Source organism: Xiphophorus hellerii, chromosome 22 (assembly GCF_003331165.1).
Source record: "Xiphophorus hellerii strain 12219 chromosome 22, Xiphophorus_hellerii-4.1, whole genome shotgun sequence".
NCBI classification, from domain to species: Eukaryota; Metazoa; Chordata; class Actinopteri; order Cyprinodontiformes; family Poeciliidae; genus Xiphophorus; species Xiphophorus hellerii.
The window spans coordinates 21,666,073-21,686,050 of NC_045693.1; the positions used below are offsets into that span (position 1 = coordinate 21,666,073).

General features: G+C 40.6%; 1 protein-coding gene across 1 annotated transcript in view; it reads left to right on the forward strand.

Moving 5' to 3' along the window:
* arid5b (AT-rich interaction domain 5B) overlaps positions 1–19,978 on the forward strand; it is a 103,130-nt gene that overhangs the window by 42,486 nt on the left and 40,666 nt on the right. The window contains exon 4 of the mRNA XM_032552693.1: positions 2,412–2,642. Coding sequence (XP_032408584.1) covers positions 2,412–2,642 — 231 coding nt within the window. The remainder of the gene's footprint in view (positions 1–2,411; positions 2,643–19,978) is intronic.

Sequence of the window (19,978 nt, forward strand, 5' to 3'; positions counted from 1 at the left end):
GGCAGCACGAAACATACGCCAGAAAATAATGAAGTCATGTGCAATTTATAACATTTCTCTCATGCTAGCGATGTCTTATGCTAATAAATATATTTCAACAACTGAGTTGCTAAATACTAGAGCCTCAACACTCACATTCCCTTTGCTTTTACGCCAAGATGTTGAAGTTATAATTTTCTGAGTGAAAAGTTCATCAATGCACCATATGTAAAATAACTAAAACAGTTTTTCCTTCCTGTCTCTGCTGTTTCAAATCGCATGACTTTCCTGGAACAACATGAGACATCTCTCCATCTCGCTTTTATCTCATACGTTTCAACGCAGAATAATAAACTCCCACTTGCAAGTCTTTAACTTCATGGTATTTTTATTAGGCAGGGAATGGCAGCCCGTCAGGCGGACCACCACTTTGGCCCAGTCTGAAATATCTAAACAGCTATTTTGATGGACTGCTCGCAAATTTTATACACAATTATGCCTCCCAGGGGATGAGCTGTGAAAACTGTCATGATCCCTTCGTCTCTGCGCTCGGCTTTATGGCCAAATACCTGGAAAATTTAATAACGCTCCCCATCAGGCTCAGCTGCTCTTCGTATTTAGTCCTTTTTAGGAAATTTCAGCAACCTAACACCAGCAGACGGACTCATCTACGCTCCATTTTAGTCCTGTCATTGTGACTGTGCCTCTGTGCCCCTGGTGTAACATTAACAGTTTGTCCATCAGATTATTTTTCTTAGCATTTATGAAGGTTTATCTCATCAGACCAGGATGTTCTGCCCAGTCAAGTAAACAACAACATTTCTTTTGCCAGTAAGTGGCTACACCTGATCGGATATTAGTCACACAGACATGTCAGGGGAATATTAGCCTAATTACAAACCAGTAATGGAGTTGGAGGAAATAAAGAAGAAAAAAAAAAACAAATGGAGGTCAGGTGGTTCTAACAGAAGCACAACCGTCAGAGATAAACAGTGAGGGTTGATTATAGAGCTAGATGTGTGCAGTCAATGTTTGATTTTTTTCTTTTTTTACTGCAGTTGATCAGTAATCAACGAACACACACTCACACGCCGTGTTTGCACAGACCCACTCACACCTGCCCTGTCTAAACTGCTCCCAGGATTTCCCACCACAAATTATCTTGTTGCTAAACTGGTCGAGCAAAATAGCAACGCTCCTAGATCTGTTTTCACATTCCTCCCGCTGCAAAAAAAAAAAAAAAAAAAAAGCCCTGCATGTCGTCATGCGCTGCAAACACGCACCCAGACGACAAAATGCAGATTTTCTGTTTATTTGTGGCACACATGACGAGGCATGCTCTGGGCCTGCGAGGAAAGGATGTGAAACTTTCGAGAGAGTTATTTGAAGTCGCAATGAAACGGCGTTAAAAAAAAAAAGCGTCTCACTTCCTGAACGTGACTCGAAATAGTTGTGTGCGTAAAATAAGATAAGGTCGTCAGAAATCAAGCTAGGGCGCGTCGTCGATCTAAACAGAAAATAAAATAAACTTTCCAGGAATCACTGACAGTATTTTTGTTTTGTTTTGAACCATCAATCTGTCCGTGTCTTGAATAAAAGTCATTACTTTTTAAGGTTGTCAAACTGGCAGCATAACAGCAGTGGATATATCACCAGTAGCCAACTGGTGATCTATAAGGGCGACTGAAGCCATAAAAGCTAAAGGGAGATGGAGGAATAAATGTGTCCTGTAAAATTAAGTGCTGCTCTCTACAAAATCTGGCTGGAACACTTAAAGAAATGTGTTTCCTATTTCTCTGCTGCACATTCCCAGCACAGGCATTGAACTTTGAGGTGTTTTTATTGGTATTCTAAAAACATTGATGGTATTAGTTCACCTTAACTAACAGGTTTGCGTTTATCATCCGGCCCACCACACCCTGTTTAATAACTCTTGTTAAAAAACCACGAGGACTTTAACTCCCTTTAATTAAGAATGTATGTATTAACACTAAAGTGATTACTTTGAATTTCATCATGAATATGTTCTTGTATTTGTGCTTATTTTTTTATGGTATTAAGTAGCCAATATATTTATGATAATACAAATTCAGCAAATATTATTGCAGGTTATTGCAGGTGTTTGTAGTAATAAAGTACTTATTTATTAGTTCATTTTTTCTCATTGTATTTGTTATATACATATTATTTGTGTTCATTTGTGTAATACTTAATTTTTTGTTTTATTTTTGTTTTGTTTACCTAGTTTGATGACTTCCCGTGTGTTTTTGTTTATTTTCATCTTTTTTTAACGTCAGCAGGTCTCTTTGTGTTACATTGGTTTGAGAAGTTGTCTAAATATAAAGTTTGACAGACTGAGTGAGTTACATGTGGGATCTCTGCAAACTTTTTAATAATTTGCTCTTTTCCTGTGTGTGTGTGTGTGTTTTTAGGCCAAGAAGAGGACGGACGGAAAGTGTTAGTCCTCAGTTACTCCCAGTACTGTCGCTACCGCTCCGTTCTGGCTCGGCTCAGAGAGCACCCGTCCTCGCTGTTCATCGATCACACGGTGCTGGCGCTGGGCGGTATTCCTGCGCTGGGCGGCAGCACGAGAATCCTGTACTGCCGCGACACCTTCGAACACCCCACCCTGCTTCAGAATGAGAGCATCTGCGACGAGTTTGGTGAGTTTGGCAGAGGGACGAAAGGTCGACGCGTTACGTCACCTGCGACAACACCGCTTTGTGGAAGTCAAGCTTTCGATTGGCTGCCTGTTTTTTTGTTTTTGAAACGTCAGAATCATTTTTTTTCCCCCCTTCATCTGTAGCAACAATATTTTAGTCTCAAGAATTATTTTTGACACATTGTTGACCTCAAACTTTCAAGTATGGCTACCCACACCCATACTGAGGCTGCTTCAACTAGGAAATCGATGATTCAGGGAGACTATTGATTCAGTGTGTGGATGATTTAAGGGGGGGAAGAAAAAGTACCCGAGTGCAATAATAACAGTAAAAATCCCTGTCTTGCAAATAATAACTGTGTCTATATAAGGAAAACAAGACACCGCCCATCTTATTGCTTTCTGACAGGGTTTTTCCAAGTTTATAAAAGGAAGTGCTTTAAATTCTCCCAGTGTTTGAGTCACTTTCTGACTCTGGCTGAATGCTGCATGTTTACAAAACACATGCAGAGTGTTAAGTTGGAAAGAAGTGAACTCATTAGACCATTATGAATGTTTCTCATTCCTGGCTACAGTATCTGCCATCAGGAGTGGATTATTGCCTCAAACGCTGTGCTGCGAATTACAGCCGTTGTTTAAATTCCTAAGCAAACCTTCACTTCTAAGAATCGTCAGGAATGTTTTCAATGGAAGTGGCTGCTGATTTCCATGTATTTAAATTGGAACTAATTCCAGTGTAAATTTAAACAATTTTTGAAAAGTTTCACCAAAGTGGGCGTGGAAAAGAGTCGCTGAGGGGCGTGGCCAAGTGTGGGGTTGAGCAAAGGTGTTGAGTAGAAGCACTGGTGCCAGCTTAGTGACTTTGTCGCTATTTTCAACGACTTTTCAAACCCCTTGAGCAACTTTTTAAAAAACACGCCTATCGACAAATCTACAGATTTTTTTTTTTTTGTTATTGGAAACTTTTGCAACGACGCCTGAAAACGGCAGTCACTCTGTAGTTACTGTCCTGAGCAAGAAGCAAGGCCTTCTCGCTCCCTGCTCCGTAGTCAGGGGGGCGTGAGTCTGAGTGGGATGGTTTCATACCTGAATCCTGCACTGTGATCGACCAAGCTGTAACGTTGGCAACCAATAGGAAAATTCAACTGCAGCACTCACTGCTACACCCAAAGAGGGCAGCACAAAGACAGTTTTAGGTCACATATTGGAAAATTAAACGAGTTTACATGAAAATGTCGCAGTTTGCACAGAAGCAAAAATAGCAACCTTAAAAACCAGTTTATGCAATTTACCTACAGGAAAAAAAGTTGATATGAGATTTAGTTACTCTTTAATTAAAAAAAATTATAAATACAATAATTAGTGTTTGACAGATATTTTTAAATTAATCAGCTCCTCATCTGACTAGCTGCAAAACTAGTTGAATGTGATTCAGTGATAACTTTTGATTTACACAAATAGTTCTGTTTTTTAACTTACTAGTCAAACAACTAAATTTAAGCGTGCATTGTATTTATATTTCTTTAATCGAAGACAAAACACAATGTTTGTTTATGTTTGTTGGAAGATTTTATTGTGAGATCTGAACTGTGAGAGGTGCTTATATCTACTTGAAGCACAATTATCATTGCAATATGAGGGTTTGCAATGCTGTAACTGCAAAAGACGGCGTTGTTTCAGCATTTGGTGGACTGTTGTATTTCAAGTGACAGGCATCATGGGAAATGGGAAGAATTTGGCAATGAGTGAGCATTTCGTTCTCAAAGTTGATGGGAAAATTATGAAGTGTAAAGATTTTAATGGACTTGACAAAGTTAAATTATGATGGCACATGAATGAGTCTGAGCATGTCCAGAACGGTCGCTTTGGGGTGTTCCTGGTCCAGCCCCTCCCCCTGCCTCCGCCCCCAATCAATAAACAGGCTGGAAATTAAGAGAGCAGAAAAAACATGCATTGGTGTCCCACACAAAGCATGTAACCTAGTGTCCTTATTGTCAGCGCGTCTCCCCGGGGCGCCAACCCCCCCACCGACTGCACTGACTACATCCATAAAATAAACTTGCTCAGGCCACATAGAGAAGTTGCTTTTTGTATCTGCGGCCCCTTTCTGACGCCCCCCTGGGGACAAATGAAAAACTGCCCCTGGCAGAGGTCACTATCTATCAGGAGTGGTCAGACGAAGCAGCGGCGGTGAGCCGAGGCTCATTGATGCCCGTGGGAATTGAAGGCTGGTCCGTTTGGTCTAGCAGATGACCCACCGTAGCTCAAACTGCTTAGTTGATGACGGTTCAGAGAGAAACTAATGCTGGTCATATTGTTATGACTGATCAGAGTGTGTGGCCAGGTGGAGCTGGCTTGTCCTTGATCCAGGTGTGAAGAACAGGGAGCAAGCAGGCAGGCGGAGGGGAGGAGCCTAATGTGAAGGAAGCTGACTCACAAAGAGCAAAATATATGAACAACCGAGACACAAAACACAAGGGAATGAGCTGAAAGGGCAACATCTCAGCTCAAACAAATAAACAAGGAAATAAATCAAGATGTATAGAACAAAACTAAAACCCAAACACCCCAGAATTGTGACAGCATCTATGAAATACCGCAGCCCGGATAAAAATGTTGAGGTAAAGCAGGAGCTTTAACTGAGTAGAGTTGCACTGGGTGAACATGGATGCTGCTCATTTGCCCACTTCACTTTGTAAGAAGTCTATTTAAACCGTTGAGCTCACCTATTAGTGGGCATGAATAGTTTTATGGTTTACAGAAAGGCAAAGGGGAAATTAGATCCAGAGCTCTTAAATAGCTGTTGACACGTCAGTCCAGTATTATGTCTGCAGTTCAAATAAGGAAAAGAGAAAGGAGTGAGATATAACTATGTTTCTGCTTCATTTTAGCTGTTTAAAATTTAAAGATATTGGCCTCATGAATTATAAACACCACCAAATATAGAGCTCTTAATTTGTCACAACATGACCGTGAAACTAGTTGCTTGGTTTCCAAAAATAAAAATAAAAAATCCTCCATAGAATATTCTTGTTTAAAGCGGAGATGATGCATTCCTGTGATTTCTGTGTTGACCAACTCCGCTTCTGCTGTTTTCCAAATAAATGAAAGCAAAACATGCTTTTGATCTTTTAGCATTTCGATAATTACGACTAAGCGAAGGTTCGTCTTGGCTTCTTGGATTATTTATTTATTTATTTATTTATTTATTTTCCTTTAAAATTTTTCCAGAGGAGTTGTTCCTGTTTACGAAACCGGCGGCTGCTGCTGGAACACACTCCTCAGTCACACCTTTGAAAAGCATTTTGTGGCTCCGCCGAGGAGTTGTGAAAGCGCTGGAACGCGTTTGTCTGTCATTCATTCCCCACCGCTCCAGAATCCACGCGTTTTATTAAGCCCAAGCTAAAACAAAGGACTAATGTGACTCATCTCTCTCTCTCTAGCTGTATATTTCCTGTGCCTGGTAGCTCAGCAGGCATCAGTGTGACATTCACTGTAATGGCTCCTCTGGTCAAAAGTCATTGTTTTTCTTTTTCCTGTAAATTTGCCACGAGGTAATTGCATTTTAAGAGCGCAGCAGAGGTGAGACCAGAAGGGAAAACGGTTTTAGGCAAAGGAAAATAAGTTATGAATAGCAACGCTAACATCCTGTGGCTGCTGTTGCTCATTCGCTTGGCTCAATGATGCCATTCCTCTGTGAGTCACATTTAAGCTAAAGGTTTATTTTCATAGCCGAAGGGGATTCTGCTTTTTCTCCTTGCTGAGGCAGCCAGGATCTCTAATGTTCTTCACATGAAGGTTTACTCGGCTCTGAGCTGGCTTTTTTTATTTCTGCTGGAATTGCTGCTCGGAGACTTGATTGTGATTTGTTTTAAAACAGCAGAGCTAAGTAATTTACATCACTCTGGCAGGTGAATAAGGCCTCCGGGGCGTCTTACTTACAGGCACAAACACACATGAATGTTCAGTCATGGCTGCTGAGTAGTTACTCTGCTATTTAAGGCCTCTATTTAAAAAGAAGAAGAAGAAGAAATTGGTTAGATCCACCTTTATTAGAATAAACACCAGCACCAGTAGCAACAACAGGCAGCTGGGAAATATTTAAAGCAATATTGAGATTTCTTCTGGTTTTGCTCTTTACTGATTACTCTTTAAGTTTTTCAAAAGTCAAATTTTAACATCAAACAAAGATAATCTGAGTATATATAAAAAGCAGTTTTCAAATAATGATATTGCTGAAAAATAGTCTATGCAGTCCAACCAGGCCTTGTGATGAATCAGTTCTATTTGGTCCACTCCACTTTGCAGAATAGATTTTAGAGTTTGAAGGGCGCCTTTAACAGCATACTTCAGTTTCTCAGTCTGATTTAGATCCAGACTTTGACTAGGCCACTCCAAAGTATTCAGTACATTTTTTTTTTTCAGCCATTCAGAGGTGAAATCGCTGTGCCGTTTGAAGACGGAAGGAGTTGGTCCGGTCAGTTCTGTGGCAAATAAAATTTAAAGATATTGGCCTCATAGATCATAAATACAACCAAATATAGAAATCTTATTTTGTCACTAAACAGGGAAACGACCAAGAAACAAGTTGCTTGGTTTAAAAAAAAACAAAAAAAAAAACCAAGCAACAGTTTGGTCTTTGGGTACCTTCGTTAAATGATGTTCTTTGTTCCTTCTTCCCGACTCGTCGTTGCTCTCCTATGCTTCCTGGCTGTAGGTCACTGGCCTCTCGTTGGAAGGTTCACCCTCTTCCACGTTGGCTCCATTTCTGGATAATGGCTCTCGCTGTGGTTCTCCAGAGTCCCACAGCCCCAGCAATGGTTTTGGGGCAGTTTCCAGACTGATGGATGTCAATGACTTTGCTTTCCATCTGTTCATGAATGTCTTTGACGTGTCGCTTTATGCGACCTTCCTTCATCTTGTCAGTCAGGTTCCAGTGAGGTAATTTCTTGATTGTACGGGGTCAGCAGGCAGTAATCCAACCCGGGTGTGGCAGGTCAAACCGAACATAAATAACACATGGGTAATCAAAGTTAACTCACGGTTTAACAGGGGGCAATAAATGAAATAATTTGAGGACTGCATTTTTCCTTTGTTACTCAAGTTATCTTTGCTATTAAAATTGTATGATCTGAAACATTAAACGTGGCTTAAAATACAAAAGCAGATCAAACCTGTCGGGGGGTAGTACTTTTTTTTTTTTTTTTTACAGCAGTCTAAAATCTGATTTAATGCCGATCTTACAGTTATTCTGAGCTTTTGGATTCAGTCAGATCTGTGCTGGCAGCTGTAATGGCCATCCATCTTCGACAGACTTAGTTATAAAAGTGTGTCAGGTTACCTTAGGAGCTCCAGAAAAGGAGGATCAGACATAAAAAGCAGCATTTCTGCGTGTCAGCAGAGCCAGTGTTCTGTATTGTGGAAAACTTAGCCGACAGATTAAAAGCCTAGTTGTGAAATCCGGTTTTGATTCTTGACACAGCAGTCCAGCTCGGCTGAAATCTGTTGAGATCATCAGGGGCTCGCTTGCCGGCCTCTCTTTTCTTTATGACTTCTTGTGCTTGTTTTATTCTAAGCCTCTGGTGTCACCGGCGTCCTTTCCCTCGGACCAACTTTGAGCAAAACTGCTTTTGCATCAAGTCCTGTGATCCATATTCATGTACAGCATCGCCTGTCACCCCGCAGCAGTCGCTTGCCTCACGGGGAATGACACAGTTTTTGTTTATAATTATCACGCATTCTCTGCCAAACGTGGATTGATTATGCCCTTGCTACTTTGTGTCCTCGATTTCCTTTCTTTGCCAGCAGGAATGTAATATTACGGCGGTGCTAAACGTCTAACGAGAGATATATAAATTGTGTTTTTACAACAGCATGGTTACAAATATTTTTTTCACTTATTGCATTCTCGCTGACAAGCGGAATGAAAATCAATCTCTTATATAAACCTAAGAATAACAAAGGTGTGACATACTGCACTGTAATAATATTGGCGTTGCTGAGGCTCTCTGCAGTGATAAAAGCCAGAAATAGTTTTTGAGTGGGCCAGACCCTTGCGGTGCTGAATGACTGAATGATCACAACATTCATTTTTTTGTTAAAAGCTGCACGTTGAGAATTACTCACATTAATTTGGCAGGGAGTCGGTGCTGCAAATATGCTTGAAACATATGTAAACGCAGCCCGGCACTTTTAAACATAAAGCCGATGACTTTATATTTAGACAAGCTGTTAAGGGGGGATATTATTTTCTTTTTTTCTGATTTCCTCCACTCACCTCCACGCTGTCAGAAACCTAATACCGCTTGTTCATACAGTTTAAAATAACAGTGTTTTCAAAGTTACTGAGGTAATCATGTTGGAGGAAAAGTTACCCCTCCTCCTTCGCTCTCACGCTCTTCTGTGTTCTTAAAGGGTCAGTTCAAGACTGTCGATGTAAGGTTATTTTGAAAAATTTATAAGCTTTACCTGCTGTATACAGCTGCACTGACGTCTTCACTTGGCATAAACAATGACTAGTTGATCCTGGTGACTGAAGCTAACAGCTTGTTAGAGCAGGGCTAAGACCAGAAGTGCACTTTTAAAACTTTGTCACGACAGAAAAGAATGCTATTTTTAGAGCTAGTTCATTGATGTTCCATATCAGATTTGGCATGGAGGCAGGAGGAAGTTTTCCTTTTTGGAAGCATGAAGAAATGAATTATATTTCCTACAACATGTAGTCTTGTCACATCTTTAAAGAAAGTCACCCTGGATTAAGTCCCATTCTGAACTGTGTGTGGGTGTGTGTGTATATTGCTAAGGATGGTTGACTATTCAACTTCTGGATTGACATTAACAGTCTCACTTGTGAATGATATTTCACAAATGTGTGTAAGTTAATAATAAGCCAGATAAATCTGAAAGTGAGTATTACAGCTCCACTTTTAGCATCAAGCTTCCAGCATGCTGAGGTGAGGGACGCATCACCCCAGCAAAAATAATTTCATTTTTTAGCTTTTACTGCAGTATTTCAGTTCCACTTGTGTCGATTATGTAACAGTGGAGCATTGGTGCAGAATGCATGACATTTAGAGCTGTAATGTGGATTATGCTGAAACTATCATTGTGTTTAAAAACTCTAGCAGCCTGGATGAAGTGGTGTTCAACTTGTGTAAGCTAGTATCAAACGCTTAGCAAATATTCCTTTGATTTTGTATTTTCCTGCACAATTGAAATAAAAGGCACACATGGAGTAGTTGAACAGGGATAAAAAAGTCTAAAATACAAGGAAAATGGCTTAAAAGCTTAAAGGTTCACTGTTTTATTGATTTTTACAATTTCTCACTTTTCTATTAGGCAGTCAATAGCCTCTTTCAAAAAAAAAACAATAAACAGTTCCATCACAAACCCACAAAGAATAGTCCTTCTCTGAGCTGCTTCTGGTCATTCATGAACAACAATCAAGCTGTCGGTATTTAAACCCACATGTAAACCCAAGTCGGCATCGTGGAAAACACGGGTGAGCAGAGAGTCGCTCCTCACACTGCATGCAGTTCTGTACATAAAGAGTGTGTTATTTCACCTTCTCTAGAGGATTAATACATTAGTTGTATTCTAGAAAAAACATCAAAGATACTTTTTATTCCCTTTTAGGGAAAATTACTTTCTACATGTCATCACATGCCACAGATATCCAGAAATTTTTAAGTATTAAGCCCCACTACCACTGATAGAAGTAACCCATTGGCTGAAGCCTGGCTCCATGCACGCAAGCACAACCTGTCTAATGTGTGTTAATGGCGACTAATGATGTGCATGAAATATAGCTCCACCGCAATCCCAGTGTGTTTTAGTCTTAAATCCTCCAGCTCACTGGCAGCACAGGTAGCCTGCAGCCGCTACGTCCTCCCTAAAACTGCAAAATTGCTTTTCATCCGTTGGCCACCGTGGGCGCTGTGAATGACTCGGCTGGCAGCCCAGAGACACCTTGACTTTCTGACATTAATGTAACAAGAAACGCTCGGCATGTTGAGTTCTGAGTATGTGTGTTATGCAGGAAGATGTATAACACGTCTGCCTCCATTTCCAGAGTAAATAATTCTCAACCTCTGTTTAACCCCCTATGAAATTGCAACGGGTTGTTTAAAGGCGTTTATAAAGATTGGAGATGTTTAGGATGAAAGAAGTCTGCTTTGGTCTATGCACCTATGGGACAAGCTATTAGCTTCAGGCTCCACAGCCAACTGATCTCTGTTTGTGCTAAATGAAGACACAATGAGAGTTATACTGCGAGAAAAAATATTGAAACCTAAACAGAACCCTGAACTTTTCCCAGAAGATGTCATTTCTTTATATATCACGCTTTACGTAGTGTGCTTTGCTTTGAAATAGACATGTATTGCGCAGTCATACCTGCTAATTCTGTCAAGAAGAATGAGAAATAAAAAGGAGTTAATTGCTCTGTTACAGTAGCGCGCTCCAGATGCAAACAGAAATTTGCAGCCCATTTTAATGCCGCTCTGTTTACATGGATGCTTGTGCACATCTGTGGCTTAATTTAGACTGGCTGAATGTGTATTTGTGAGAGTGTTAAAAAAGATAAAGGTCTCTTGTATGTCATCTGACTGAAACTGATACCAAGATGTGATGCAGAAGAGGAGAAATGAGGAAAAGAAACGCGTAGAAGCAGCAGATGTGTTAAAATCTCAAGCCTGTGTTGGTGGAGATAACATCTTGCCAGCTTGATTGGGTTGGGTCACTGGATGATCATACAGCATGAGGTCATTGTTTCCACAACTTGAAGCACTCTTCCCCAGTGCTCTTTAAACAAGAAATCTGATTAGAGGAAATATGCATATGCCAGTGTCGTCTCGTGACAGGCCCGTCTGTTAATGCAATAGGCAAATTGCTTGCTAAGCTCATGTTTTCTCATCTCCTGTGCAGATTTGTGTTAACCAACAGCCCATGAATATTTCATTGTCCATATGCTGTGCAGTGCAGAGGCTACGGAGGGAGGATTTTAGAGGAGAAAAGAGCACACGCTGTGACTGTACGGTTACATTTTGTAATCAGGGCATAAATACAGGCCGATCATCTGCTGTAGGATCATTTCATGCACACATAGCATCACGGTGCCTTTAAAATAACTTTTGATGTGCTGCACTTTCAGTTCCTACACAAAAAAAAAAACCCTGACAAACTTGGCCCTGTTCATTTTCTCTGTCATTGCCCTGATGTGTGTGGAGGCAGAATCGATGCCACAGTGCTGTTTTAACCAAAGGCACTTGGCTTCAGGAACATTAGCATGGCTGCTGGGTTGAAAAAAAGCACAATCCTTCTGCTTATCCTCCCATTACATCATCACCAACTCCACAGCTCTGAATCTATTGCTTTATGATGGTTCCTTTATCTATTTTTACTGAACAGCATTGAGCCTCTCATTATAGCCAAGCATCGTTTCAGAGACCTGAACAAAGGTTTCTTGCTGATCAGTGGTAGTCGACCAAAAGACAATGAAAATATGTATAGATTTAGTCAAGATAATGTATCAGATTAGGTTGCTACTTGCATGCCAATACTAAGTTTCAGTTTTTCCACTCTAAAATTGCCTGTCGACATGATATAAATATAATCTTAGATGGAAATTGAATGTTTGAGACAGTCTCGATTACTAGGATCAAATTATGCCAGTAATTTAAAATGGAGGATAATTTCAGAGGATATATTTCATAAGCTATGTTGTTGCTGTGGATTCAAATCCACAGTTTGTTTGGCTTTTTATAACAAGATGTTGCAAAATCACGGCACGTTAGGACAAAAACAAAAATCCAACTTAAAAATAAATGTTTATTTGATTGTCATCCGTACGAATTGTCGCATGTTGCTGTGCAATGCCACTAAGCTTGGCTGTCAGAGCAGATAGCCTAACTAATTAACCAGCTTTTTATTCTAGTGTTACTGCGTTTCCTATTACAATGACTATAGTTCATTTCATTAGGTTTACTTTAATGCTATGGCTGAAGGTAGCATGTGCCTAAATCAAAACACCAACTTCAACACTGATAACATTATCATAGCCATGCTATATGTGATATAATTTTTGCAGCAGTGATAATATAAAATAACTAGATTATTATTTTATTAACAGCCAATGTCTAAAAGCAGCGATATGGAAGAGGTAAAACGGAAAAAAAATTAAAGCCTTCAGTAGATCTACCTTTATTTTCTGAGGGGTTAAATATCAACAGTACTATAAAACTGTTAACATGCTCTAATCCTTCATTCACTCTTTGTCGTTTCACTCGAGTGTATAAATCACTTTTCACCAGCGTAAAAACCAACTACATGCAGGTGATCCAACACAGTGAAACGTTCAGTCACCATTTTATTGTCATGCTGTCATCACATGTTATTGCAGCTGTGAGTAGTGACGGCTTCTCCCTGTGGCTGCTTTTATTGAAACGCCAACATTCAAAGATTTCAGAGTCGCCTGCCAAACAGGAAGTGCTTTAAATCATTTCCAGTATTTTATTGTTTTGTTTTGTTTTTTTCTCAGAATAGTTTGCGGTCGTTTGTGATATTCATACAAAGACGGTTTGAGTGTTTTTAAATGCATCGCCGAAGAATGATGTCAAACTGGCTCCTTCGTGCCACTTCACTGCCACGAGACGACAAACATTAATAACGCGGCCGATACTTGAGATGAGCTACTTTGACCCGTTTTTCAAGTTTATTATTAGACTTACAGGTAAACGCAAAAAACAGCATCAGAAAGTTGCACCTTTATCAAATCTGAAAAAAAAAAATAAAATTATAAACTGTCCGCTGCAGATGTTACTGCAGACTTTCTTCTCAAAAGGCCAGCTTGACCTCATACATAATGTTTCAATGGTGATTTCATTAATAAACCTGTCAAACATTCAAGAACAAATGTTCACGAGGGTTTTTTTAAAAATCAAACAAGCCTTACATGTCAAATAATAAAAAGTTTTTTTCTTTAAAAAAAAAATCTGATGTGAATTGTAATGCAAGTCCTGGAACGTCCATAATAAACTTTACAGAATGGCGTGTTGCAACCTGGAGCGAGCCGGTCTGAGTCATCTGTGTAACAGTAAACGCTGTTTACAAAGTGCGCCTCTGGCAGTCAGACCGGCGTAGAGACACCTCATGAATGCAGCTCAGCCTTTCTGCAGGTAGGGGCCTGCTGCATGTCGTTCCTGAAAAGAGCTTGTGTAACTTTAAGTGACGTCAAAAGTCCTTGTTGTGCTGCTCCAGCACAATGGAAGCAGCGCTGGGAGAATTACGCCGTGTGTACAGGCTGTGATTGATGCTCCCAGTTTCCTATTGTTTCTTTCCAAAGGAATGTTGTGACAGCCTTGGCGAGCTGCGTCGGCTTACAGAGCTGCTTAGTTTTGTCCTTAAATATTTTGGCTATTTCTTTGTGTGGTGGCACAAATTAAAAAAGAAGAAGAAGAAAAAAAAAAAAAAAGAAAGCAGCTTTTATTTGTGAAAATGGAAATGAACTTCTTAAATTCACCAAATTGGGTTGTAAACATGAAAACACTGAACAGAAAGATAAAAGTAACCACTGGCCTATTTTATGAGGAGAAAAGCGATTATTTATAATCACCATGGCTTAGTGCTGTGTACCTTTTCAACATGATAAAGTCTCTATGATTGGGCTCATTGGCTGACTCAATCCCATCAAGTGTAACTAGAGCGTGATCTATTAGAATACATATGTTTTATTGATGTATGGGCTCCGTGTTTATCCTGGCATTCATTTATTTATAGGTCGATGCTGTGATTTTTTTTTTCCCTCCAGTAATGAATAGGCTAAGCCTTGAAGCTTATCCACTGCTCTCTTTCATCTCACCCTCCCTTTTTCCTCCCTTACTCCCTCCCTCCCTCTCTCTCCTTCACTCTCTCTCTCTCTCTCTCTTCCTCCAAAAAGCCAAATTGAAATACTGTATTTTTTTTTAGCGCTACAGTCCCACAGAGTTGTTGCAGCAGTCTGTCAGTACAAATGATGTGGAAGCGTTTGAAGGTTATCCCGTTTTTAGCAAATCCTCCACATTATGTAACTGTGACTCTGTTTTACATGTGGCATATGCTTGTGTATGTGGGACAGTCCCACATAGCGAGTGTGTGTGTGTGTGGGGGTGTGCGTGTGTGTGTGCTCTTAGCATTTCTTTGCAAAATAGGATTTGTTTTTTAATTTCCTCTCCCGGAACAAAGGCCATTACAAGCTCCTCGCCAGCGTTTTCACCTCATTGTGTGGCTGCTTTATTTTTATCCCAGCTGTTAAATAGCATTGTAAATTATTACGGTTTAAAAACAGAAACATGGAGCCTTTCTGGACTCCTGCCAGCTCTAAAGTGTTGTTGTTGGGGGGGGTTTTTTTCTTTCTTTTTCTTCCATTCCTCGTATAATTACGAGGAATTATCCACTCTGCGAGAGAGATAAATGCCGGGTGATATTATTCAGTTTGTCAGGGTCAGAGGTGATTGCATTCCTCAGCGAAACTGGGTTAAGATTAAACATGTCTCAAATGTGATGCGTGTTAATAAGTGCTTAACAGGCGGCGGCGCTACCATCATGAGGCGATCACATGAGGTGGGCAGAACAAAGAGGAGAGAGAGGTTTTTAGAAAGAAAGCAGACGTCTGAAGGAGCGACTTTTGCCTCATTTCGGCTGTAAATTAAACTCGTAAAGCGCGCGACGTAATTTCCTATTTACTCTGCAAACTCAGACGGCCTTCGTGAGTTTGCGCCGTGTGCTAAAAGTACACACTTTTTGGCCCCTCCTCCCGAAGAAACGCACACTCCGGGTGAATCCGATGAGAACGATTTCATAATCCATCGCAATAATAAACTTCTTTGAACTGTTTAATTGGCTCTTCCTGGAACGACACGGCTCCGCTTCATTTGATCTGATGAAAGAGTAATGCTGCTGCTCCCCCGGGGGGGGCGTGTGCACAACGGCGCACAAATAACAAATGAAGAACACTGTTCTTTTTTTTCCCCCTCTTTTGTTTCCAGATGGTTGCCTTAATAAGGCAGGAAAATTCATATTGCACATATGCATCATCCCACTTTCCACAAAACCGTTTTCGTGTTTAAAAGCCGGCTGTGTGCATCCAATTTTTTTTTTTTTTTTTTCAGCGAATTGTTTTTAAGTGAAAATAATTCTGGGAAGGGTAATGGATTAAGGTCACATGGAAATTGATTGTTATCTCAAAGCGCCGTTGTCAGCGGAAACATCTCTGGAAACGTTCCAGAAACATTCCTAGTGTCCAATTCTGTGAAAAGAACCGCTGCAGCGAATTGGACTTTAAGGGAAGTGGAGATCATTGATTCAAATACATGCAAAAGTAAAGGAACATGGCAGGTTATGCAAAAAAAAAAAAAACACTGTGGAAAAAAAGGAGAAAGAAATATGTAAAGCTGGACCTGACAAAGTCATGACGGCTGGGGAGAACGTCCTCTTTACTCGGCAGAGGAATATTAACGGCGACAGGCTGAATGGAGGGTCTGTGTATGTAAGGCCACAGAAATGAGCTCATTACTGGCGAATGCATTATGTATGTGCACACACAGACACATTTATCTTTTTATATGACTTTATTCCATCATACATATCCGTCTGCTAATTATTATTCTCCGTTTTTCCCTTCTTCTTCTTTTTTTTTGTTGTTGGCAAGAGACACCTAACACACAGGAGCGGCTTATTTTGTCAGGCGCTAAATAAAAATATGAGTGAGTATTTTAACGTCCTGGTAAACACACACATTTGCTGCTATGTGGCGGTTGTCTCCATGGCAGCGGCAGCCGGAGCGTGCCAGGCCGAGCGCCTCGCTGACAGTTTCTCCTGATGATGATTGATAATTACTACCTGACTTGTTGTCCCCGTCTCTGCAAACATATGGCGGGAGCTGCCCTCAGTCATATATCTGCCAAAATGTTCCCTTTTCTGATAATAGCTTTTTAATATTGCGTTTTGTTGTGCATGAACTCCAATTGTGCACACACTCACACACACACACACACACAACATGCTAAACCCCACCCCTTTGTAATTACATTTGCCGCCGCTCACATAGTTATTACGGAAAGGAAAGAGAAATTGAGAGGAGAAACAGGAGAGAGCCAAAAAACATGCCGAGGGAGGGAGAGCAGGGAGAGAGAATTGATTTCTCTTTGAATTGAGGTGAGTAGATTTAGTGCTGCTGGGTTGAAATTTGACAAATTATCATGATTAACTCAAAGCAAGTATATTTTTCAAGCAGCGTTCAGAATCTCAAAGCAGACCTGCATAAAACACCTTGTTTAAGGTTTCATGATCCTATATCTAATATAACTTTCCATCAGTATGTAGTACACACCAGCCACTTCATTAGGCTCACCTCCACCTTTTTGCCTTCAGAAGTGCCTGAAATCGTCACAGCAGAGGTTCAGCAAGGTGCCAAAAACGTTCCTGAGGTTTTGGTCAGTGTTTCTTTGATAGTGTCACACATGGCTGCAGATTCGTCAGCTGTATCTCAACGCTGGGACTCTTTCAATCCCAAATGTGCTCCGTTGGTGAACTCATTCTCATGTTCAAGAAACTAGTTTGAGATAAGATGAGCTTTTTGACAGATGGCTTCTTCATACCATGCTGGTAACACCATCATGGTTACACCTATGATGGTGTTACCATCATAGGATGGTTACACTGTGGCCATTGGTCAGCAATAACGCACAGATAGGTTGTTTTTTTGTTAATGTAATGTAAGCACAGATCCCTTGTACCATCACCTGTTGATGTGAGGCGAGACGAAGCAATGCTTTTAAATTCTGACCCAACCAAATTCTGAAATCAAGAGTTATTATGTCACATTCAAAGTCTCTTATATCTCCTTTCTTCTCCTTTCCATTTCGCCATCTTCCCCATTTTGATGGCGGGCTTTTTTTCTCCGCACATAGATGCATTCTGTCGCTGCCGTGTGATTGGCTGATTCGCTGTTTCCGTTAACAACGGAAACAGCGTTTATTAGGTACAGTTGTACCTAATAAAGTGGCCTGTGATTTTAGACACCAGTGACTCACAACAGGCACATCGCTTCATAGACTGCATGTTACATAATACGCTGTCAGGCACCACAAACATACAAGCTTACAAATTCAGAACTACACAATGCGGCGCAATATTTACACTTTAAATAGATGTCTGAGTATGAATAATATTTAAATATTTCACACCAGCGACTGGTGTTTCTTGTTCCTCTGTTACAAAAGGTTCAAAGCTACATCCGCCATATAATTCACTCCATGATCATCTGATAATAGTGAGATTGGTGGGCTAGGCCATAAAGCGGCAACTAGAGCAATACATCCCAAATCCATGCAGGCGTCTCTCCACGCAGCCATTTTGCAAGCATAAAAGCTTACATTTAGCTGCTCTTGAAGGCATTCTTGTTATATTCACAGAGACCATAAAGGAAGACATCAATCCATAAGCATGATTTATCTACTGCGCGCCATCAGCCAAGGCATTATTATTATTATACAGACCCTCGGTGGTGGATCCTATTACATGCACACTGCAACCTCAGACTAAAGCAGTAGACCTGATCAGCATTTTAAAGCTCAGATTAACTCCAGCGAATCAATATTCCTGTTTGCTACACACTGAAGTTAGATGTGCATATAGGACATAATTAAGACGCCCAAAGTGAGAGAAAAAAAGATCTGATTCTAAAACTTCTAAAGGCTATTGCTGTTTTGTGTGGGAAGCCGTAAGAGTTGCTGTCATCCTTTTATTTACTTATTTTTCTCTTTGTCTGTCCAAGTGCTTTTTTAGCCTGCCTGACCTCTGCTTTCAGGCAGGAGAATATCCTCCCACTTGTTGTGTGCCTCGGCATCTGCGAGCTAATCAAACGAATTCATAAGAGCGTCTTAACTTTACACGTCTGTAGTTCGCGTCGTTCACCTGCAAGCAGCCGGAAGCCGAAGTCACTTCTAATGACGAGCGATCGAGGCCTGCCACAGGCTACACGGCAACAGACAGGCCCTGTGAAGGAGATAATGATGCAAACACACTCCGCTGTCAGTCAGCCGGGCTGAAGGGAATCGTCTTTGAGGGGGGAATAAAAACAGACCGGAGCCGATACAATGCGAGCATTTGTACAGGAAATGATGGGTTCGGGAAATAGAGTGGAACAGGATGTCATAGTTGTTGCAAATGAGGAGACGAGGAACTGGTGAGAGTCTAAAAGAGCCCACAAAAATCTCATGCATTATCATTTTTGCAGAGTCAGGGTATGTTTATTTTATACAGTGAACACAGCTTGGAGAGAGCATATCAAATAGAATATGCTTACTTGTTCCTGCAGAAAACAGAAAATCTATCTATCTATCTATCTATCTATCTATCTATCTATCTATCTATCTATCTATCTATCTATCTATCTATCTTTTTAGTTTTAATGGTGACAATTATTCTGGGTTGCAAAACGCCGAAAGTTGCTTTTCTATTCAATTTCAGCACTAGACAGACAAAACAACTTCCAGCATTTAATGCATCTGACGTTTTCCTGGAAGAATCACTATTGGACTTGGTGTACAGTAAGTGTGACCCAGATTGAATGCTGATATAGCCTCATCTGTGCGAACACAGGAAGCTGTTTTTATCCTTCCACGACATGTGGCACGTTCAGGCTCTTTCTGCTGCTTCTCTAAAAACAGCTACCGCAATTTCACCGTGTAATTTTGCTATTCGCACATCAACAAGGAAAACTTCAATTCAGCTGCAGTGGGTCACAGAAATATGAAAAAATGAGCTATGTACAAAAATTACTAATAATTGGTTTATCGTTTGTGGGCGTGTGTGTGTGTGTGTGTGTGTGTGTGCGTGATTTGGGCGAAGTTGCTCTTTCTAAAGGCAGAAGATGAGTCAGTCGGGGTGCTGTGCAGATAAAAAGAAAGGCCTGTTTGCAAGAAGCTATTGAGGACCTGTGGATGAGTTGGCTGCACCTCAGGGGATTGTTGTTAGACCTCTTTTAGCAACAAGCCCCACTAATCCCTGCCTTTTTACTCAGGCACGTGTTCGAACAGGCTTTTATTACAGCAAATTTTCTTCGCCTGTGATCAGAAAACACAATAAGGGAGCTGCTCAGTTGTTTTTTAAATCAAACTCTATTTTAGAGACAAGTTTTTAAATTCTAAGTCATGTTGAGGTTGCTTAACTGCCTGCTATTGGTTAATAACAGTGCATATCAATTATAAGCCGGAGGGAGCAGTCCATATGGCGATGGATATATTCGCCATCGTTAGATTGAGAGTAGCTCTAAGGCACGGCTGCATAAAAATCTGTTCC